We start from the raw sequence: 23,117 nt of genomic DNA, 5'->3' as shown, positions 1-23,117 counted from the left end.
AAAAAGAGGGCATATAAAGCAAAAATTAGTGGGAAGACAGAGGCTTGGGAAACCTTTAAAAACCCTCAGAGAGCACCTAAATGAATCATTAAGAGGAAAAAGATGAAATATGAAAGCAAGTTAGCAAACTTTATCAAAGTGGATAGTAAAAGCTTTTTCAAGTACAAAAAGATAAAAGAGAGATGAGAAAGGACATAGGACTGCTAGAGAGTGAGGGCAGAGAAATAATAAGGAGATGGCAGATGAACTAAATGAGTATTTTGCACCAATCTTCACCCTGGAAGACACTAACAGTGTGCCAGAAGTTGAAAGGTGTGAAGGAAGGGATGTGAGTACAGTTACTATTATAAGAGAGAAGGTGCTTAAAAAGCTGAAAGACCAAATGGTACATGTCACCAGGACCACCCTAGGGTTCTGAAGGAGGTAGCGGTAGAGATTGTGGAGCCATTAGTAATGATCTTTCAAAAATAATTGAACTCTGGAGTTGGTGCCAGAGGACTGGACAATTGCATATGTCCCTCCACTCTGTAAGGAGGAAGGCAGCAGAAAAGAAATTATGGACCAGTTAGCCTGACCTCAGTGGTTGGGAAGATGATGGAGTCAATTGTTAATGATGAGGCTATGGAGTACTTGGACACAGGACAAGACAGGAGAAAGTCAGCATGCTTTTCTTAAGGGAAAATTTTGCCTGATGAACCTGTTGGAATTCTTTGAGGAGATTTCAAGTAGGATAAATAAAGGGGATGCAATGGATGCTGTATATTTGGACTTCCAGAAGGCCTTTGACAAGGTGCCACACGAGGCTGCTTACCAAGTTAAAAGCCCGTGGTATTACAGGGAAGTTACTAACATGGTTAGAGCATTGGCTGATTGGTAAGGGACAGGGAGTGGGAATAAAAGGATCCTTTTCTGGTCGGCTGCCAGTGACTAGTGGTGTGACAGGTGGATGCTTCCCTGGTGTCATGGATTATTGATTACCTGACTGGCAGACCACAGTACATGTGCTTGCAACACTGTATGTCAGACAGAGTGGTCCGCAGCACTGGGGCTCCACAGGGATCTGCCCTGTCTCCCTTTCTCTTCACCATCTACACCTCAGACTTCAACTACAACACAGAGTCTTGCCATCTTCAGAAGTTTTCTGATGACTCTGCCATAGTTGGATGCATCAGCAGGGGAGATGAGGCCGAGTACCTGACTATGGTGGGAAACTTAGTCACATGGTGCGAGCAGAATCATCTGCAGCTTAATATGAAAAAGACTAAGGAGCTGGTGGTGGACCTGAGGAGGGCTAAGGCACCAGTGACCCCTGTTTCCATCCAAGGGGTCAGTGTGGACATGGTGGAGGATTACAAATACCTGGGGATACGAATGGACAATAAACTGGACTGGTCAAAGAACACTGAGGCTGTCTACAAGAAGGGTCAGAGCTGTCTCTATTTCCTGTGGAGACTGAGGTCCTTTAACATCTGCCGGACGATGCTGAGGATGTTCTACGAGTCTGTGGTGGCCAGTGCTATCATGTTTGCTGTTGTGTGCTGGGGCAGCAAGCTGAGGGTAGCAGACACCAACAGAATCAACAAACTCATTCGTAAGGCCAGTGATGTTGTGGGGGTGGAACTGGACTCTGACAGTGGTGTCTGAAAAGAGGATGCTGTCCAAGTTGCATGCCATCTTGGACAATGACTCCCATCCACTCCATAATGTACTGTTTAGGCACAGGAGTACATTCAGCCAGAGACTCATTCCACTGAGATGTAACACTGAGCATCATAGGAAGTTATTCCTGCTTGTGGCCATCAAACTTTACAACTCCTCCCTCGGAGAGTCAGACACCCTGAGCCAATAGGCTGGTCCTAATGTTGGTTTCTAATGTTGAAAGGCCTAAACAGAGTAGACGTGGAAAGGATGTTTCCCATGGTGGGGGAAGGGGACACAGCCTCAGAATAGACGAACGTCCATTTAAAACAAGTGTAGAGAAATATTTTTTAGCCAAGGGTGGTGAATTTGTGGAATATGCTACCACAAAAGCTGTGGAGGATAGGTTGTTGGGTGTACTTAAGGCAGAGTTTGATAGGTAATTGACTAGACACGGCATCAAAGGTTACGGGAAGAAGGCTGCAGAGGGGAAAAGAGGATCAGTCATGATTGAATAGCAGAACAGACTCAATGGGCCAATTGCCTAATTTTGGTTCTATGTCTTATGGTCTTATTAGGTACAACTTCTTGTTAATGCAAATATCTAATCAGAGAATCATGTGGCAGAAAGACAATGCATAAACGTGTGCAAACATGGTCAAGTGGTTCAGTTTTTGAACAGACCCAACATCAGAATAGGGAACAAATGTGATTAAGTGATTTTGACCACCGAATGATTGTTAGGACTGGATAGAGTGGTTTGAATATCTCAGAATCTGCAGATCTCCTAGGATTTTCACGCATAATTGTCTCTGGAGCTTATAGAAAATGGTGTGGGAAAAAATATTCAATAAGCAGCAGTTCTGTAGGTGAAAATGCCATGCTAATGAGAGGTCAGAGGAGAATGGCTAGAATGGTTCAGGTTGACAGAAAGGTAACACTAACTAAAATAACCACACACTATAACAGTGGTGTGCAGAAAAGCATCTCTGAATGCACAACCCAACAAACGTTGAAGTGGATGGGCTACAAAAAACGATCACAAGTATATAGGAGGTACTGTACCTAATTAAATGGCAACTGAGCAGATATTCAAGCATCTTGATGATACAAGGACAAGTGGCAACAGGGGCTGAGGACAGTTTAGAAAAGTGTTAAGGGAACAATGAAGTGAATGGTTGAGGGCATGGCAGATGGAAACATTTTATTACGCATTTTGACAGAAAAATAGGAAAAGGAGGCTGCTTTTAGAATGTCAAGAGAATGAAAGTGTTGGTGTTCAGATGATATCATGGATAATCTCTGAAAGGAATAGAGAGTCAATAGCCAGGTTCAGCAAACTGTTGGGAAGTTTAACAGTAGGTTACTCATTATTGTGAAAAGATTTGAGAACAAGAATTAAGACATCTTGCTCCAATATAAGGAAGCACATACTTGCAATAGAGGGGAGTATAGTTAAGGTTCACCAGACCACCTCACTACAGGAAGGATGTGGAAACTATAGGAAGGGTGCAGAGGAGATTTACAAGGATGTTGTCTGGATTGGGGAGCATGCCTTATGAGAATAGGTTGAGTGAACTCAGCCTTTTCTCCTTGGAGCAACGGAGGATGAGAGGTGTCCTAATAGAGGTGTATAAGATGATGGGAAGCATTGTCGTGTAGATAGTCAGAGGCTTTTTCCCAGGGCTGAAATGGCTAGCATGAGAGGGCACCGTTTTAAGGTGCTTGGAAGTAGGTATAGAGGACATGTCAGGGGTAAGTTTTTTTTTTATATGCAGAGAGTGATGAGTGTGTGGAATGGGCTGCCGGGAACAGTGGTAGAGATGGATATGATAGGGTTTAAGAGACTCCTGGATAGGCACATGGAGCTTCAAAAAAATAGAGGGCTATGTGTTACCCTAGATCATTTCTAAAGTAAGTACATGTTTGGCACAGCATTGTGGGCCGAAGGGCCTGTATTGTTACTTTGATCCTGGAAACAATGCAATAAGTATCTAGCAACACATACTAAATGCTGGAGGAACTCAGCAGGCCAGGTAGCATCTATGGAAAAAAGTATTGTTGACGTTTTGGACCAAGACCCTTTGGCTGAGTTCCTCCAGCATTTTGTGTGTATTGCTTGGATTTCCAGCATCTGCAGATTCTCTCCTGTTTGCAAAAAGTGATTAAGCAGATTAGGCCTGAACTCTTGGAATTTAAGAATATGAACAGGAATCACAATGAAACTTCCTAAATCCCTACAAAGCTTGATAGCAAAAGTAGAGTTGATGCTTCTGCCAGCTAGGCTGCTTCTAACTAGAAGACAGAGTCTTAAAATAAGCAGCCAGCTATTCAGGAAATGAGAATGAAGATATTTACTTGGAGGCTGATGAATCTTTGGAATTCACTACTCAAGCAAATTGTAGAGAGTAGTCATCAAATATTTTCATGACAGAATTCCTGGATATTTTTGGGCATTAACAAGTAAAATAATATGGGTTAGTACAGAAAGAAGTTAATGAGATGATAGGTAAACCACAACATCCCAGCATTGAGACCAAATTTACACTGTTGGCTCTGATGGACAGCTGTGTCACTTGCAGGTCCAACACCAGATGCCTAGAAGACACTATATTCTGTACTCTGTCACAGTAAGTAATTGCCAGGAAAACTGAGGAAATGATTCAATGTTTTCTCAAAACCCCCAGGAATAAAGTTCATTATTCCCACCAACTCACGGGAATCCTGGCCCATAATGACATGCAGTGAAGGAGCAGTATGTAAGATGGGTTTGAAAATTTATCAGAAAAGCTGAGAGCAAATTATGCAAGGAGCATACCATCTCCCAAACTAGCCACCCAAGCCCAGACAAGCAGCACTTGATATGCAAAACAGGACATTCATTCACCTCAGCAACCAACACTGAACAAGCAGGAATGGAGCAGAAGAAGCATCTTCCTCAACTAAGCATCTGCCTGAAGGAATAGGAGAAATATAGATGCAATGCTTGAAAGTTGTCACCACTGGAGCGCCTTCTGGTCAATATTTTCATACTAGAATTCATTTAAGCATCTGTAATGTCAGTGTTCAGGAGTGTGACAATATTTGCTCATGATATCAGGCTTAAAAAGCAACTGTGCCCCGTTTTTCCAGATACTGCTTTAGAAGTGGTGTTAGTTTGTCATCTATGCAAGCAAACTTTGGCAAATCTGATTTAGTAATGTCACTTACACATACTTTACATCCCTGTAAAGCTCACCGTTAAAAGTCCACATTGCTGACCTCTTCGCCAAGATGACTACTGCTGCTGAGCACTGTCATATACTTCAAAACCTCATGTTCATTCAACAACAAAAAAAGTGTTCTTCCATTTCCACTCAAAGTTCATTCCAAAGTTGGAATCAAAGGGATTTCATCCTGGCAGCACTCTAGTTGTCCAAGATCAGCTTTTCCTTTGGCAAGGTGCTTCCTGATCATCTAACTCTAATTAAGAATGGCACATGCAAGGATCTCATATGCTATGCAAAAAGAAAGGGAGATTGGTCTTAAGCTCCACCTCTACCTACTTCGATTATACCAGCCTTTACTCATTAAACACATTTCATCCTCCATATAATCCATCTCACAAGGAACTAAGAAACCTTTAGAAAGGAAATTAAAACACTCAATGCAAACTTCGTCAAAAGCAAAGCTGATAATCTAACATGCTCAGGTCTTTGTTAGTACCTGGCGATTAGATTTTCTGGACTAATTATTGTTTTTAGAAAAGATCCTGAACAGTAGTATAATAAATTTTCCAGTGCACCATATTTAAAGAGTACCTCTTTAAAGGAGTATCATTTCATGAGCCAAATCAAGAACTGTTAGGCTTTCTGATAAGTTAGATAGCAGAATAGTAAATCTTTACTGTGTGTGGTGTCATTTGTCAAATTCTATGTGCTCTATTGATCTATCATATTGAAAGCCAGAAAAGGTAAAATTCAGTAACAGGTTGATACAAGTTTTAAAATCTTAACCAGCTACAGATATCTTTTTTGTCCTTCCCTTCTAACCTTTGCCACACTGTCAATCTGCTTTTTGGAGTGTTTGTTAATTCCATTTCCCTTTCATCCTAAAGTCCAAAATCCCCATCCAATTAACCCCCTCATCCTGTGGATTGGACTCTCATGAACAATGCACCTGTTTTTGAATAATATATTATGCAGCTCTTACATAAACATGTTTTAAAGACAGCCCGAATGGCAGCTCAAGCTTCATTGGGTACAAATGCTGTAACAGTGATAAGAGGTGGAGGTAGGGCAGTTGTATTTTTGATTAGGGAGAACATCAGGCAGAAATTTAAGGATATCCCTGGAAGGAAGCTTGGTGAGGCTATGTGGGTACAACTAAGGGGTGATCACTTTGATGTTGTGCACTATAAGCACCGCCAAATGAGAAATAAGAGCAGCAAACCATAGGAATAATAGGGTTGTAAAAGTAGGTAATTGTAACTTCCCTCTTGACAAAGACACACATAGTACCAAAGAACGCTGGTGAGGTAATGGGGGACAAAGAAATGGCAGATGAACTTAAGTGTGGAAGACACTAGCAGTGTGCCAGAGGTCCATGAGTGTCACTGTTATTACAAAGGAAGAAGTGCTAGGCAAACTGAAAGGTCTTAAGATGGATAAGTCACGTGGACCAGAGGGGCTACATCCCAGGATTCTGAAAGAGGTTGCTGAAGAAATAGCAAATGCATTGGTTTTGATCTTTCAAGAATCACTTAATTCTGGCATGGTTCCAGAGGACTGGAAAATTGCAAATGTCACTCCACTCTTTAAGGGAGAAAGGCAAAAGAAAGGAAATTATAGGCTAGTTAGCCTAAACTCAGTGGTTGGGAAAGTGTTGGAGTTCAACACTTATTAGGAGGATTTGGAGTACTTAGAGAGTCAAAGTCTGCTGGCTTCTGTAAAAGGAAATCTTGCCTAACAAATCTGTTAAGAGTTCTTAGAGGAAGTAACAAGTAGGGTGGACAAAAGAGAGCCAGTGGATGTCATTTACTTGGATTTTCAGAGGCATTTGATAAGGTGCCACACGTGAGGCTGCTTAACAAGATAAAATCCCATGGTGTTACAGGAAAGATACTAGCATGGATAGAAGAATGGCAGACAGGAAGGAGGTAGCGAGTGGGAATAAAAGGGGCTTTTTCTGGTTGGCTGCCAGTGACTAGTGGTGTTCCTCAGGGATCAGTATTGGGACCTACTTTTCATGTTGTTCGTCAGTGATTCAGATTATGGAATTGATGGCTCTGTGGAAAGGTAGGTAGTTCTGAGGAGTTAATGTTATTTCAGAAGGGCAGACAAATTGGAAGAATGGGCAAAGAAGTGGCAGATGGAATACAGTGTTGGGAAATGTATGATAATGCATTTTGGTAAAAGGAAGAATAGTGCAGACTATTATCTAAGTGGGGAGAAAATTCAAACATCAAAAGTGAAAAGGGTTTTGGAGTCCTCGTACAAGATTCCCAGAAGGTTAATTTACAGGTTGAGTCTGTGGTAAAGGCGGCAAATGCAATATTGGCATTTACAAACGTATTTCAAGTGGAATAGAATATAAAAAGCAAGGAGATGATGCTGAGGCTTTATAAGACACTAGTCTTGGAGTATTGTCAACAGTTTTGGGCCCCATATCTCAGAAAGAATATGTTGTCATTGGAGAGAGTCCAGAGGAGGTTCATAAGGATGATACTAGGAATGAAGTTGTTCACATAGGAGGTGCATTTGGCAGGTTTGGGCCTGTACTCACCAAGAATTTAGAAGAGTATGGGGGAATCTCATTAAAACCTACTGAATGTTGAAAGAACTAGATAGGGTGCATACTTCCTATGGTTGGAGTATCCACAACTAGAGGGGACAGCCTCAAAATTGAAGGGCGACCCTTCAGGACAGAGGTAAGGAGCAATTTTTTTTTAGCCAGAGAGAAGTGAATATGTGGAATGTTCTACCATAAACAGCTGTGGATGCCAAAACCATGGGTATATTTAAAGCAAAAATTGATAGTTTCCTGGTTGGTCAGGGCATCAAAGGTTATGTTGAGATGTAATAGTGGAGCAGACTTAATGGGCTGAATGGCCTAATTCTTCTCCTATATATCTTATGATCTCCTATGGAATTAGATGGAGGAGAATTTGTCAAGTGTACCCAGGAAGATGCTCAAATAATATGGAGATGACTTTACTAAGAGGGGGATACTTGACCTCTTCTTGGGAAATGCAGCCGAAGTGTCAGAGGGGGCATAGTTTGGAACCAGTAAATATGTTTAATTTTAAAGTAGGTTTGGAAAAAATGATAGTACTAGTACACAAGTGAAAGCCCTAATGTGGGGCATAACTCATTCTGATGGCATTAGACAGGAACTTGTTGAAAGTTTGTCAGCAGTTACAGACATCTGGCAAGGTGACTATAAAAATGGCTCAGGGAGTGAAGCAAGGGCTGGCAAGGGTAGGAAAGCCTGGCTGATGAAGATCATTAAGGCTCATCAATGAGGCAGCAAATGTCAGGTAAAGGCAGATAGGACTAAACAAACAAGGGAAGTACACTTCGATATTAACAGGAGTTTGCAGTCTTAAAGTGTATAAAGCAAGATTTCTGATTAGCTTAACCTGCGTGACAGCGATTATACTCTAAACGTCTTTATTCTTTGTTGCGCAGAGGCTTGCTGTATTAAGTGACCTATATGAATTCTAGAGAATATTTTAATGGATTTGTACCTACCTAACAGTTGAGATTTGAAACTCATCCACAGTAATCAACTTCCAGGACCCACCAAGAAACTCCTTACACCAGGCATACGCTTGAACTTTGGCCTCCCAGTTCACTTCCTCGCTCCGACCATCCTTATACTGCTCGGCCTCGGAATCCTCGTACTCCTCATCGCTAATTCTGGGCTCCTCCCTTCTCAGGTTGGGGTTCCTGGAGTGCTCTCTGTTCCCAATACTGCGTAGCCGATGAGGCTCCGGGGCCACTGCGTAACAAGCACCATCTCCTTCACATAAAGCTTTGGCCTCCATGTTCCCTTTACTATCAGTTGTTAGCCAGGGAGCAGAAATACAAAGAAAATTATGTATAACAAATATCAACCAACGTTCAACGGTTCTGACTGACAACAAGCACCCCCTTGAAACATTAACACGCTGAGTGTTTAACTAAATGGGCTTAGGGTCTCTGACTGTCCCCTCAAGCGAGGACAACTATACAACTTAAAGCAGATAGAATGATCGTCACACTGAAACGACGACCAAAAATTTTGCACCTCCAGAATATAGATGCCACAGCTGCCTAACACAGCGACTACAACCGAAAACACATTCCGAACTGAACAGGTCCACAGATCACAAGCCCCACTTCCTCTGCGGGAAAGCAGTCGGACCAGGAAGAGGCGGAGACACGCATCTCATCGACAGCTATTGTCTACGTCTCAACGTGACCCCTTACGGAGGTTGAATAGTTCAGGGGGAACCAATTGATTGACACCAATTTTTATCCAATCAAATACAGCAACTATAATCGCAAGATAGCTGATGTTGGGCGGAACGATGGCACTTTTAGCCAATAGTGTCGAAGAGAAGCAATAGTATGCTCCGATTCGTACAGCAAAGTGAAGAAAAGGCGCGTCTCATTGATTAACAGGAAATTTTGCCAATCAACAGTGAAGATCGGGGTAATAGAACAAAGGAAAAGTCCAGTTCATTTAGGCGGGGTCATTTGGTGAATGGTAAGGCTGTTGACAAATGGGAGTGTGAGAAAGAAAAGGGCGCGAAGTCACGATCGGCCGCTACAGAAGGCAAAGGTAACTGCGTAGCTGGAGGTGAGGTGGGGGTGGCAATTCGATATCTTTACCTGCGTTATTGACTGCTTTTAAATGTTGTTTTGTTTGCTGAACGCTTCGATTTCATCTCAATGTTTGTGTTTTTCTCTTATGTTTTAGCCGAACATTGATTCGGAGATTTGTAGACGGCTAATAACAGTTGTAATCTCGGTGGTGTCTCAAAGTAAATTTGTTTCAAAAGTACATATATGCCACCCTGAGATTCGTTTTCTTGCAGCCATACTTAGTATTTAATTAGTCATGGCGGAAATGTTGGCCAACAGATGTTGTTTTGGCTGTTGAGTTATTTTTTACAGATTATTTTCCCATGTTTATTTTATTTTTCGAATATTAAGGGCTAATTACGAAGTGGAATAAACTGACACGAGGAAATCTGCAGATGTTGGAAATTCAAGCAACACACACAAAATGCTAGTGGAACACAGCAGGCCAGACATCATCTATAGGGAGAAACACTGTCGACGTTTTGGGCCAAGACCCTTCGTCAGGACTAACTGAAAGGAAAGATAGTAAGAGATTTGAAAGTAGGAGGGGGAGGGAAAATGCAACATGATAGGGGACCGGAGGGGGTGGGGTGAAGCTGAGAGCTGGAACGGTGATTGGCAAAAGGGATACATAGCTGGAGAAGGGAAAGGATCATGGGACGGGAGGCCTAGGGAGAAAGAAAGGGAGGGGAGCACCAGAGGGAGATGGAGAATAGACAGAGTGATGGGCAGAAAGAGAGGGGGGGAAAGGAGGGGGAAAAAAACTAAATATATCAGGGATGGGGTAAGAAGGGGAGGAGGGGCATTAACAGAAGTTAGAGAAGTCAATGTTCATGCCATCAGGTTGAAGGCTACCCAGCCAGTATATAAGGTGTTGTTCCTCCAACCTGAGTGTGGCTTCATCTTGACAGTAGAGGAGGCCATGGATAGACATATCGGAATGGGAATGGGACGTGGAATTAAAATGTGTGGCCACTGGGAGATCCTGTTTTCTCTGGCAGACAGAGTGTAGGTGTTCAGCGAAACAGTCTCCCAGTCTGCGTCGGGTCTCACCAATATATAAAAGGCCACTCTGGAGCACTGGACGCAGTATACCACACCAGCCAACTCACAGGTGAAGTGTCGCCTCACCTGGAAGGACTGTCTGGGGCCCTGAATGGCGGTGAGGGAGGAAGAATAAACTAACGTCGTCTTCGCTGTGTGTGTTGGTATCAGGGTGTAATCTGCTGCTAACATTGTATAGTCTAATGATGTACATTGTGGCCTACTGGAATACTCTCTGTAACCCAGACTATGCACAAAAAATGGCCAGTTCTCATACAAAAAAGGTTATCTAAAGCTGGAGAATTTAGCACTGAGTCCTGCATAGTTCCCGTGACTTGTATTTACTGCTATCTTGCGTGCCTTGTGCTGTGTATGACTTGCTGTGTTTTGCACCTTGGCTCTGGAGTAACGCTGTTTCTTTTGATTGTATTCATGTATGGTTGAATGACAAACTTGAACTTGAAAAGCTCCTGATATATTAACTTTTTTCATGGGATCATTCTCGTGAACCTTCTCTGGCCTCTTTCCAATGCCAGCGCAGCCTTTCTTAGATGGCGGTGGGTGGGGTCCAAAACTGCTCACAATAAAAGGGTTCTTTGGGGCCTATTTCATGTAGAATGGAGGTACAGAGACTTTGTATATGCATGGTGCAGAATTACCAGTTAGGACTAGAAAATTGAAATATTCAAATTACAGAAGGCCCCAAGTGTCATGGATGTAAGTACAACTGGCCCTTAATGGCCACATCAGTTTAAGTTATTATAAAAACTTTATTTCATCCATTACTGTCTGCTGGCTTCCTTAATTAACTTATTTATAAATCAGTTCTGATAAAGGATCTTGGACTTAGAACAAAATAAAAAAACACAAAATGCTGGCAGAACTCAGCAGGCCAGACAGCATCTATGGGAGGAGGTAGTGACGACGTTTCGGGCCGAAACCCTTCATCAGGAGTGAAGTAACATGGGATGGTCGAGGGGGGGATAAGAAGTGGGGGGAGGGATGGAGTAGAGAGCTGGGAAGTGATAGGCTGGAGGGAAATGGGCTAGGGGGAAGGTGGAGAATATGGGAAATGAAAGAAAGAAAGGTAGGGCTGGGGGGAGATTATAGTGAGGGGGAAAAAAAGAGAGAAAGAGAACCAGACTAACCTTACCCCATCCCTATCTATAATTTTAGTCTGGTTCTCTTTCTCTTTTTCCCCCCTTACTATAATTTCCCCCCAGCCCTACCTTTCTTTCTCTTTTATTTCCCATATCTCCACCTTCCCCCTAGCCCATTTCCCTCCAGCCTATCACTTCCCAGCTCTCTACTCCATCCCTCACCCCACTTCTTATCCCCCCCTCGACCATTCCATGTTACTTCACTCCTGATGAAGGGTTTCGGCCCGAAACGTCGTCACTACCTCCTCCCATAGATGCTGTCTGGCCTGCTGAGCTCTGCCAGCATTTTGTGTTTTTTATTTATTTCCAGCATCTGCAGATTCACTGGTGTTGCCTTTGGACTTAGAACAACTGTTTCTCTCTCCACAGAGGCGCCCAATCTGATTTCTTTTTCTCATTAATATTTGTTTTAGAATTCAATGAGAAAAAGGATAGGCTATTGAAAGGAAATCGTGTCTTTAATTTTATTAGAGTATTTTATAACAATCAATGGGTTGGAAATAATGACAGAGGGACAAGGAAAGGGACATTTAAAATAAAAAGTGAATGAAGAGGCAGTATGGGCAAGAATGTGTGTGCTTGTGTACATTTGTCTTGCTGTCTGCATTAGTAGGCATTGCCTTTGTATTTGCAGTGGCATGCAAAAGTTCAGGCACCCCTGGTCAAAATTTCTGTTACTGTGAATAGCTAAGCAAGTAAAAGATGACCTGTTTTCCAAAAGGCATAAAGTTAAAGATGACACATTTCTTTAATGTTTTAAGCAAGGTTACTTTTTTATTTACATCTTTTACGGTTTCAAAATAACAAAAAAGGAAAAGGGCCCAAAACAAAAGTTTGGGCACCCTGCATGGTCAGTACTTAGTAACACCCCCTTTGGCAAGTATCACAGCTTGTAAATGCTTTCTGTAGCCAGCTAAGAGTCTTTCAGTTCTTGTTTGGGGGATTTTCACCCATTCTTCCTTGAAAAAGGCTTCTAGTTCTGTGAGATTCTTGGGCCATCTTGCATGTACTGCTCTTTTGAGGTCTATCCACAGATTTTTGATGATGTTTAGGTCAGGGGATTGTGAGGGCCATGGCATAAAATTCAGCTTGTGCCTCCTGAGGTATTAATATTCCATTGTGGATTTTGAGGTGTGTTTAGGATCATTATCCTGTTGTAGAAGCCATCCTCTTTTCACCTTCAGCTTTTTTTTTTACAGATGGTGTGATGTTTGCTTCCAAAAATTGCAGGTATTTAATTGAATTCATTCTTCCCTCTACCTGTGAAATGTTCCCCATGCCACTGGCTGCAAAACAAGCCCAAAGCATGCTTGATCCACCCCTGTGCTTAACAGTTGGAGAGGTGTTCTTTTCATGAAATCCTGCACCCTTTTTTTTCTCCAAACATACCTTTGTTCATTGCGGCCAAAAAGATCTATTTTAACTTCATCAGTCCACAGGAGTTGTTTCCAAAATGCATCAGGCTTGTTTAGATGTTTCTTTGCAAACTTCTGGCACTGAATTTTGTGGTGAGGACTCAGGAAAGGTTTTCTTCTGATGACTCTTCTGTGAAGGTCATATTTGTGCAGGTGTCGCTGCACAGTAGAACAGTGCACCACCACTCCAGAGTCTGCTAAATCTTCCTGAAGGTCTTGCAGCCAAACGGGAATTTTAATTTGCCTTTCTAGCAATCCTACGAGCAGTTCTCTTGGAAAGTTTTCTTGGTCTTCCAGACCTCAACTTGACCTCCACCGTTCCTGTTAACTGCCATTTCTTAATTACATTACGAACTGAGGAAACGGCTACCTGAAAACGCTTTACTATCTTCTTATAGCGTTCTCCTGCTTTATGGGCATCATTTATTTTAATTTTCAGAGTGCTAAGTAGCTCCTTAGAGGAGCCCATGGCTGCTGATTTTTGGGACAAGATTTGAGGAGTCAGGGTATTTATAACGCTTTGAAATTTGCATCACCTGGCCTTTCCTAATGATGACTGTGAACAAGCCATAGCCCTAACAAGCTAATTAAGGGCTGAGATCTTGGTAAAAGTTATCTGAGAGCTCAAATCTCTTGGGGTGCCCAAACTTTTGCATGGTGCTCCTTTCCTTTTTTCACTCTAAAATTGTACAAAACAAAAATAATACACTAATCTTGCTTAACATGTTGAAAACAATGTTTCACCTTTAGCTTTATGACTTTTGGAGATCAGTTAATCTTCTACTCACTTAACTATTCACAGTAACAGAAATTTTGACCAGGGGTGCCCAAACTTTTGCATGCCACTGTATGTCTGTATACAAGTGTACAGTGGTCCTTGTTACTAATGCAAGAACTCATTATGTCCAGACTAAGTGAAAGCTGAAATGTGACAGTTAATCCATGTTACAAGGAATCATGTACTGTCATCTTGTACTCTTCAAGTTAATTCCATTAATCAGGCTGCTAAACAGCAGCAGAAATCATGCTGAAGGAAAATCAATATTGAAAGAGTCAAACAATGCAAAGAAAGCTGATTTAATAGATGAAAAACAGGCTTTAACCTGATTGTTTTACGTTCCAGTTGGCAATGCCTAAAAATGTGGAGATCAAGGCTGCAGTGCATGACTGGAATCGGCTTGTAGAAAATGCTAAAAGACTAAGCAAATCAGAAGGCATTTTAATAATGCAGGAAGACACGTTCTTCAATGTTTCTAAAGGACGCCTTAAATTGCGAAATCTGAAGGTGAGGGAATTGTCTTCATATTATGATTGATAGAAAGTGCTAATCTTGTGTACATGTGTGAGCTGTGTATTGGCTCAGTCAAGAATTAGGAAATCCAATGGGAAATGCTTTTCTCCTGTTGGGTGATGATGTGGGGTCACAATCTTGAGAGGACTGCCAACTTTTCATGCTCTATTATATCTCATTACCTTTTGCTTTTTATAACTTGCAACTTTCCAATCTACTAGATTTTTTTTTGGAAGCTTGTTAATGTATTTCAAGTCTTTGGGACTGTTTACCCAAACATACAATGTAAGTGGAGTGCACCAGTTTTACTGTATATAGTCAAAACAATTCTAAAGATGTTCTAGTGTCCTCTTTACCTTTAACCATTCAATATGGTTTATTCTAATCAATTCTCATTCTTTTAAATTTGCCTTCTAAATTTAAACCCTTGATTTATGACTCCACCCAGGCAAATTTAATCATGTAATGGTCAATATTTACAAGCATCGGAATGTCTACTGATCCTGGTTTGTTGCTTATCAACATTTCCTTTACCTTAACAATTCTTCAATATTCTGATCATTGAAAATACTGCTCTAGGAGCCTTTCAGATCCATGTTGTTGTACCTCAGAATGAATATTAAAAGCTATTATTGTATTTGCATTTTTATTCTATATATTTTGTGATCTCACAATTTACAGGAGTGTCGTTAAGTTCATTCTCTGAATTTGGGTCTGTAACAGCCTCTAATTGTCTTGGAAAAAGTAGTGATGAGCAACCCTTTTGAACACCTGGTTTATAAATTCCTACTCAACAATATAAGGTTGGCATTGCATATCCCAGTCCTGCTAGCATGTGACCTGGACTTAGAGCTGTGTCTTAGTTGTATGAGAAATTTTAAGTGGCAGATAAACTCCCTTGATGTGAAGGACAGTCATTCAAATCATTATATATAATTGGATCCATTTTTAACCAACGTAATAACAGTATATGCATTTTAAAATCTATCATGTTAATCTTTAACTGTGAGAAGTAGTTATAATTTATCTCCTGTTTCTATTCCTTTATGATTTCTGCTTTGCTTACCAATTGTTGTTTTTGTTTCAGAATGAAGATGGAGGCCAGCTCATATTCTATAACCGAGCTGATATGGATGGACCCAAGCTCTCAGACTATTCTATATACCCCACTGGGAATCCAGATGCACTTACGGTGGGTACTGGAATCTTCCAATCACCTTGAGATCTATTTTTGTCATGAATTCTATTTGATGTGAGTTGTGCAAACCAATATAAAATTCTCTATAGGGGCTCTGATTTGTTTAGGAAATTGTGATTTTTGAAAGAAAAATGCTCTAAATGTTGTTTGTGTGTCTGACCTTTCAACTTGAATCAGAATCAGGTTTATTATCACTGGCATGTGATGTGAAATTTGTTAACTTAGCAGCAGTTCAATGCAATTCATAATCTAACAGAAAAAATAATAAATCAACAAGTAAATAAATATATTGAATAGATTTTTAAAAAATGTACAAAAACACAAATACTATTTTTTTTTTAATAAGTGAGGTAGTGTCCAAAGATTCAATTTAGGAATCGGATGGCAGAGGGGAAGAAGCTGCTCCTGAATCGCTGAATGTGTGCCTTCAGGCTTCTGTACCTCCTACCTGATGGTAACAGTGAAAAAAGGGCATACCATGGGTGCTGGAGGTCCTTGATAATGGGCACTGCCTTTCTGAGACACTGTTCCCTAAAGATGTCCTGGGTACTTTGTAGGCTAGTGCCCAAGATGGAGCTGACTAGATTTACAACCTTCTGCAGCTTCTTTCGGTCCTGTGCTGTAGCCCCTTCTTACCAGACAGTGATGCAACCTGCCAAATCTCTTCAAACTCCTAATGAAGTATAGCCACTTAGCACATGCTTTCTTTATAAGTGCATCCATATGTTGGGACCAGGTTAGGTAATCAGAGATCTTGACACCCAGGAACTTGAAGCTGCTCGCTCACTCCACTTCTGATCCCTCTGAGGATTAGTATATGTTCTTTCGTCTTACATTTCCTGAAGTCCACAATCAGCTCTTTTGTCTTACTGATGTTGAGTGCCAGATTGTTGCTGTGCCACCACTCCACTAGTGCTGTATGCCTTCTCGTCACCACCTGAGATTCTACCAACAATGGTTGTATCATCAGCAAATTTATAGATGGTATTTGAGTAATGCCTAGCCACACAGTCGTGTATATAGAGAGTAGAACAGTAGGCTAAGCACACACCCCAAGGTTGCACCAGTGTCAATCGTCAGTGAGGAGGATATGTTATAACCAATCTGCACAGACTGGTCTTCCGGTTAGGAGGTTGAGGATCCAATTGCAGAGGGAAGTACAGAGGCCCAGGTTCTGCAACTTCTCAGTCAGGATTGTGGCAATGATGGTATTAAATGCTGAGGAATTGAACTCCAAACTCCGACCTGAATTGTTGTGCTAACAGCTATGAGCTCCGCTACTGCTATTCGCTAAAGTCTAATTCAATTCCATTTTCAGCATTTTCTTTTGTTCATATTTATTCTGTGCTATTTGCTCTGTTTTATAGATGTCTTTACAGCCTTTCTCACTAAAGGAAACACTTCTGATTTACTCAATCTTTTTGTACTAGATTTATGAAGCTTTGATAACATTCTTATTCGGTTCACAGAATTGAGTGCAGTATGCTGAATTGGAAGTGGCTGCCTCACCTTGAAAGAGTATTTGTGTCCCTGGGTGTCAGATTAAAGGCTAGGTTTTGCACTCCTTTGGATGAATAGCAAGAAAATTTGCTATAAGAACATCATTGGCTTTCTGTGTAACTTAATGTTGTAGCGGTGTGCTACACGCAGTGCTGCAATAACGACACGGAGTCGGTGAGCTGCAGTTACAAAAGAGGTTTATTCAAACTTCGCGGCCTCGCTTTAAAGCCTTCCTGAGCCCGCCCTCCCCGGGCGGGAATGCTGTAAAGGGCGCGTATTCACAGTCCTGTCCCGCGCGTGGGCTTTTCCCCTTGCTGGTGAAGCAGGCTTGGCGCCCTCCTTGGGCCCTGCCTCAATGCTGGCGCGTGCCGCTTTGTGAGCCGGTTCGAGTGCGCTGGGAAGTGGGTCGCCACAATGTTTTATTTCTACTTTAGTTGTGATATTTGATTCCATCCAGATGTATAATAAAATAGACACTTCTAATAATAATCTAGGCCAAAAATGTATTGAGGCATGTAAAGAAGTTGCAAATGTGCTTATTTCTTTGCAACACCTAAATTGAAAATTGCAGGAATAGAACTCTGAAATTTCCTGTTGTTATTCTTTAGTAGACTATACCATAGGACTGTGTCCAGAAATGTATAAAAGTGCTCAATCAACTGCGTATATAGGTTATCATTTATTTCCCCTATAAATAATTAACCTAGTATCAAGACTAGTTCTTATAGATGCATACAGGATAACTGACTAGAAATAATAAATTCAATACCCCTGATAAGTATACTTTTATCAAATCTTCCCTTATTCTCCATTGCACTAGGAAGTAAAGTCCTAACCTGTTCAAGCAACACACACAAAAAAATGCTGGTGGAATGCAGCAGGCTAGGCAGCATCTATAGGGAGGAGCGCTGTTGATGTTTTGGGCTGAGACCCTTCATCAGGACTCACTGAAAGGAAAGATAATAAGAGATTTGAAAGTAGGAGGGGGAGGGGAAAATGCAAAATGATAGGGGACCGGAGGGGGTGGGGTGAAGCTGAAAGCCGGAAAGGTGATTGGCAAAAGGGATACAGAGCTGGAGAAGGGAAAGGATCATGGGACAGGAGGCCTAGGGAGAGAAAAAGGGGGAGGGGAGCACCAGAGGGAGATGGAGAACAGGCAGAGTGATGGGTAGAAAAAGAAGGGGAAAAAAGGAGGGGGGGAAAAAACTAAATAAATCAGGGATGGGGTAAGAAGGGGAGGAGGGGCATTAACGGAAGTTAGAGAAGTCAATGTTCCTGCCATCTGGTTGGAGGCTACCCAGCCAGTATATAAGGTGTTGTTCCTCCAACCTGAGTGTGGCTTCATCTTGACAGTAGAGGAGGCCATGGATAGACATATCGGAATGGGAATAGGACGTGGAATTAAAATGTGTGGCCACTGGGAGATCCTGTTTTCTCTGGCGGACAGAGTGTGCATGCAGGAGGCAGCGCCAATGCAGTCATCGATGTAGCAAAGGAAAAGAGAGGGACGGATACCTGTATAGGCTTGGAACATGGACTGTTCCACAAAGCCAACAAAAAGTCAGGCATAACTGGGACTCATGCGGGTGCCCATGGCTACACCTTTGGTCTGTAGGAAGTGGGCGGAGCCAAAGGAGAAATTATTGAGAGTAATAATTAATTCCGCTAGACGGAGGAGAGTGGTGGTAGAGGGGAATTGGTTAGGTCTGGAATCCAAAAAGAAGTGGAGAGCTTTGAGACCTTCCGTACCCCTCTTTTCCTTTGCTACATCGACGACTGCATTGGCACTGCCTCCTGCACGTATGCTGAGCTCGTTGACTTCATTAACTTTGCCTCCAATGTTCACCCTGCCCTCAAATTTACCTGGTCCATTTCTGACACCTCCCTTCCCTTTCTTGATCTTTCTGTCTCCATCTCTGGAGATGGCTTATCTACTAGAAGCCTACAGACTCTCACAGCTACCTGGACTATTCCTCTTCCCACCCTGTCTCTTGCAAAAATGCTATCCCCTTCTCACAATTCCTCCGTCTCCGCCGCATCTGCTTTCAGGATGAGGCTTTTCATTCCAGGACGAAAGAGATGTCCTCCTTTTTTAAACAAAGGAGCTTCCCTTCTTCCACCATCAACTCTGCTCTCAAACGCATCTCTCCCATTTCCTGCACATCTGCCCTCACCCCATCCGCCCACCACCCCACTCGGGGTAGGGTTCCCCTTGTCCTCACCTACCACCCCACCAGCCTCCAGCTCCAACATATAATTCTCTGTAACTTCCGCCACCTCCAACGGGCTCCCACTACCAAACACATCTTTTCCTGCCCCCCCCCCCCGCTTTCTGCTTTCCGCAGGGATTGCTCCCTACGCGACTTCCTTGTCCATTCATCCCCCCCCCCATCCCTTCCCACCGATCTGCTTCCTGGCACTTATCCTTGTAAGTGGAACAAGTGCTACACCTGCCCTTACACTTCCTCCCTCACCACTATTCAGGGCCCCAGACAGTCCTTCCAGGTGAGGCGACACTTCACCTGTGAGTCGGCTGGTGTGGTATACTGCGTCCGGTGCTCCCGGTGTGGCCTTTTATATATTGGTGAGACCTGACGCAGACTGGGAGACCATTTCGCTGAACACCTATGCTCTGTCCGCCAGAAAAAGCAGGATCTCCCAGTGGCCACACATTTTAATTCCACGTCCCATTCCCATTCCGATATGTCTATCCGTGGCCTCCTCTACTGTCAAGATGAAGCCACACTCAGGTTGGAGGAACAACACCTTATATACCGGCTGGGTAGCCTCCAACCTGATGGCATGAACATTGACTTCTCTAACTTCCGTTAATGCCCTTCTTCCCCTTCTTACCCTATCCCTGATATATTTAGCTTCTTTTCCCTCTCCTTTTTTTTCTCTCTTTCTGCCCATCACTCTGCCTGTTCTCCATCTCCCCCTGGTGCTCCCCTCCCCCTTTCTTTCTCCCTAGGCCTCCTGTCCCATGATCCTTCCCCTTCTCTAGCTCTGTATCCCTTTTGCCAATCACCTTTCCGACTCTCAGCTTCACCCCACCCCCTCCAGTCTTCTCTTATCATTTCGCATTTTCTACCCCCTCCTACTTTCAAATCTCTTACTATCTTTCCTGTCAGTTAGTCCTGACAAAGGGTCTCGGCCTGAAACGTCGACAGTGCTCCTCCCTTATAGATGCTGCCTGGCCTGCTGCGTTCCACCAGCATTTTTTGTGTGTGTGTTGCTTGAATTTCCAGCATCTGCAGATTTCTTCATGTTTCCTAACCTGTGCAACCTTGCCCTATAACTCGGGTCGTCAAGCCCTGACTACATCCTTGTAAAGTTTCTCTGCACTCTTTCAATCTATATTAATATCTTTACTGTAGGTAGATCAACAAAACTGCATACAATGCTTCAAATTAAGCCTCACCAACATCTTGTACAGCTTCAACATAGCATCCCAATTCCTGTATTCAATACTTCGATATATGAAGGCCAGTCTGCCAAAAACTCTGACACTGTCTACTTGTCATGCCACTCTCAAAGAATTATGAATCTGTATTCACACTCAGTGCCCTACCACTCACTGTAAGACCTATTCTGGTTTGTCCTCAAAGTGTAGCACCTCCATGTGTCTGCATTATTCTCTATGCATTAGTGCCCCTGAACTATTAAGCAGAGGACAGCTGCAATAAAGAAAGAATACTGAAATGTACAAAATGGCTGCACTAATAAGAAGCAGTGGTTTAATTGATGCTTGTTTTTTTTTGTTTAGAAATTGCTGTCTGATGCTCTAGGAATAAAGGGTTTTGTGAAGAAGGAACGTTGGTTATATATGGTTGGGCAAACGAGAGTTCATGCTGATTTGGTAGAAGGGTTGGGGCAATTTGTGGAATTAGAGGTGAGATTTTTAATACATTAAAATTAACCAAAGATGTTTTTTGTTGTCCTGTTGTATACATAAGTCAATTTGATACAGTTCTATTTAGTTGCAATTAGTTAACCCTAATGCAGATTTAATCCAATTGCCCTTGTCAGTTGCCTCTATTGTACATTCATTAGGAGTCATTAATTAGTGATTGGGAATTTGAATCTTGCTTCTCTTCCATCCCACCCTTAACATTTTTGTTGACACCTGGTTCTGATCAACTGTAACATATCAGGAATCCAGTTTGAAATAACTTAGTTTCACATTAGCTGATGTCTATGCCCACTGAGAAGCCAAAGCAATCTATTAGTGCTAGTGCTCTCAATTTGTTGTTGATCTCGTTTTTCATTTGTACTTACTGTATGTGCTAATATCATTTAATAAGTACTGAATGTATATTGTATTCTTATCATATGAATTGTCCTTATCAATGGACCAAACACCAGATGGTGAGAAGTTTCAACGTATCATCTGGTAATTACTTGGGGAAGGAGGTTGTGAAGGGAATGGAATAGACAGATAAATCGATTATAGGGAGTATCTGTAGAAAATGGTGTTCATCTTCTGGAATTTGGTGGAGTCTGACACATGGAGATGGAGTTAAGTGTGAATTAAAAGTTGCATTGGCCATGTGGCATAGGTGTTTTTAAATATTAACATATTGTACTGATTTTTGCTTTTCACTTCATCTTAAAGGTTGTTCTCAGAGAAGACCAAAGCCTAGAAGAAGGAGAAGCCATAGCCCAAAAATTGATGGGCAAGCTGGGGATAAAGAAAGAAGATCTTGTGACTGGAGCTTACATGGACTTGCTATTAGCTGACCAATAATATTCTCTGGGAGGCTGGGGTAATGAGGCAATTTATACAGATATTAGTTCAGAACCCTATGATTGTAGAGAATAGGAGACCAAATTCAAGAACCAATAACAAGTCAGTTGGCAGGGGCTGGTGTAGTATTCATATGGAAGTTTTATTGAAGCATAGTGGCCAGTGGCACCAAATACTACAAATGGGGCTTAAAATCGGATTTCTAGTTTGATTATAGCAATAGTCTTCAAACTGGCCTACACTGAGGTGGGAGGTTATAATCAAAACTCTTGCTGGAAAGTGTACCTCTATATTATGCCACTGATTCGTCCCACTGACAAAGCACTGGTGGGACCGAAAAACAAGCACTTCAACATTGTACCTAGAAGGCTATAAATGTTCTGGAACTATAATTTAAATTACCTGAACAAAATGCAAACACCCAGATTTGCCACATTTTTTTGCTTTTATGCTTTGGCACAAAACATCTGTTACAAGAATACTATCTGATTTCCTAATGGCTTGGTCAAACTCATTGACTCTGATTCCCATTAATTTCCCACAATTCCTGAGTGTTCTGTCTTCTGTCCAAACTAATTAAGAGGCCTTGTTAAGATACCGAGACCATTTTCTTTAGCTTATCCACCAGAATCTGAGGTAATAATTTGAAGCTGATGTTCCTACTCTTGGATCAGTCTCCCTGTGAGCAACAAGGGCCCTTAAATAGAGTTGGATAAGTATGGATAGGAGGGGTTCAGAGGGACATGGACTAAATACAGGCAATTAGTACAAGCTTGCTGGACACCATGGTCAGCATTGGTGAGTTGGGCTGTATAGCTCAGTGACCTGGCCATAATTTACTGTAGTACACAAGACAAGAGCAGAATTGGGCTGTTCAGCCCATTGTGTCTGGTCTGCTGTTCAATCAGGGCTGATTTCTCTCCCAGCTGCATTCTGCTGCCTTCTCCCTTGTGTAATTCATTAACATAATTATGTAAGGAAGGTCTCAATATTGGTGAGATAGTGTCTGCCATTTTTCTAAATCCAAGGCTAAAAGGAGGAATAAAAGAAATTCATTTACACGAATTGTTATCCCTTTCCCAACCAAATATATTTCTGCTGAGCATAATTAATTCTCTTGTGCATTACTTGGGATTGTATTGTAATGGAATTCACTTTGATGTAAACAACTGCAAACCTGTATATTAAAAATATTTTTAATGAAAGGTCTTTGGCACTATTTGTCAACTTTATTTAAGGAGCTTTGTAATGAATGACATGCTTTCATCCTTACTTTTGGTTAATTTCTGTCTTGG

General features: G+C 42.0%; 2 protein-coding genes across 4 annotated transcripts in view; one reads left to right on the top strand and one right to left on the bottom strand.

Annotated features, from left to right (window-relative positions):
- The window catches only part of chkb (choline kinase beta), a 32,084-nt gene extending 23,051 nt beyond the window's left edge, over positions 1-9,033 (bottom strand). The window contains exons 1-2 of the mRNA XM_073066921.1: positions 8,908-9,033; positions 8,370-8,675 (exon numbers count right to left, since the gene is read on the bottom strand). Of these exons, the coding sequence (XP_072923022.1) occupies positions 8,370-8,665 (296 nt within the window). The 5' untranslated portion in view covers positions 8,666-8,675; positions 8,908-9,033. The remainder of the gene's footprint in view (positions 1-8,369; positions 8,676-8,907) is intronic.
- Positions 9,034-9,207: 174 nt separating this feature from the next.
- On the top strand, positions 9,208-23,027 carry LOC140738904 (uncharacterized). 3 transcript variants are annotated; one of them, XM_073066918.1, is made up of 5 exons: positions 9,208-9,444; positions 14,210-14,371; positions 15,465-15,569; positions 20,842-20,967; positions 21,691-23,027. In XM_073066918.1, exons 1-5 carry the CDS (start codon positions 9,367-9,369, stop codon positions 21,820-21,822), a joined length of 603 nt encoding a protein of 200 aa, XP_072923019.1. In that variant the 5' UTR covers positions 9,208-9,366; the 3' UTR covers positions 21,823-23,027. The 3 variants fall into 3 exon arrangements, with proteins under 3 accessions (XP_072923019.1, XP_072923020.1, XP_072923021.1); XM_073066919.1 differs by having other exon boundaries at positions 9,208-9,462; XM_073066920.1 differs by lacking the exon at positions 20,842-20,967.
- Positions 23,028-23,117: the final 90 nt, after the last annotated feature.

This window comes from Hemitrygon akajei, chromosome 14, assembly GCF_048418815.1.
Source record: "Hemitrygon akajei chromosome 14, sHemAka1.3, whole genome shotgun sequence".
In the NCBI taxonomy this organism is placed as follows: domain Eukaryota; kingdom Metazoa; phylum Chordata; class Chondrichthyes; order Myliobatiformes; family Dasyatidae; genus Hemitrygon; species Hemitrygon akajei.
The sequence above is the reverse complement of the archived record's forward strand: the minus strand, read 5'-3'. Positions and strand labels throughout refer to the sequence as shown.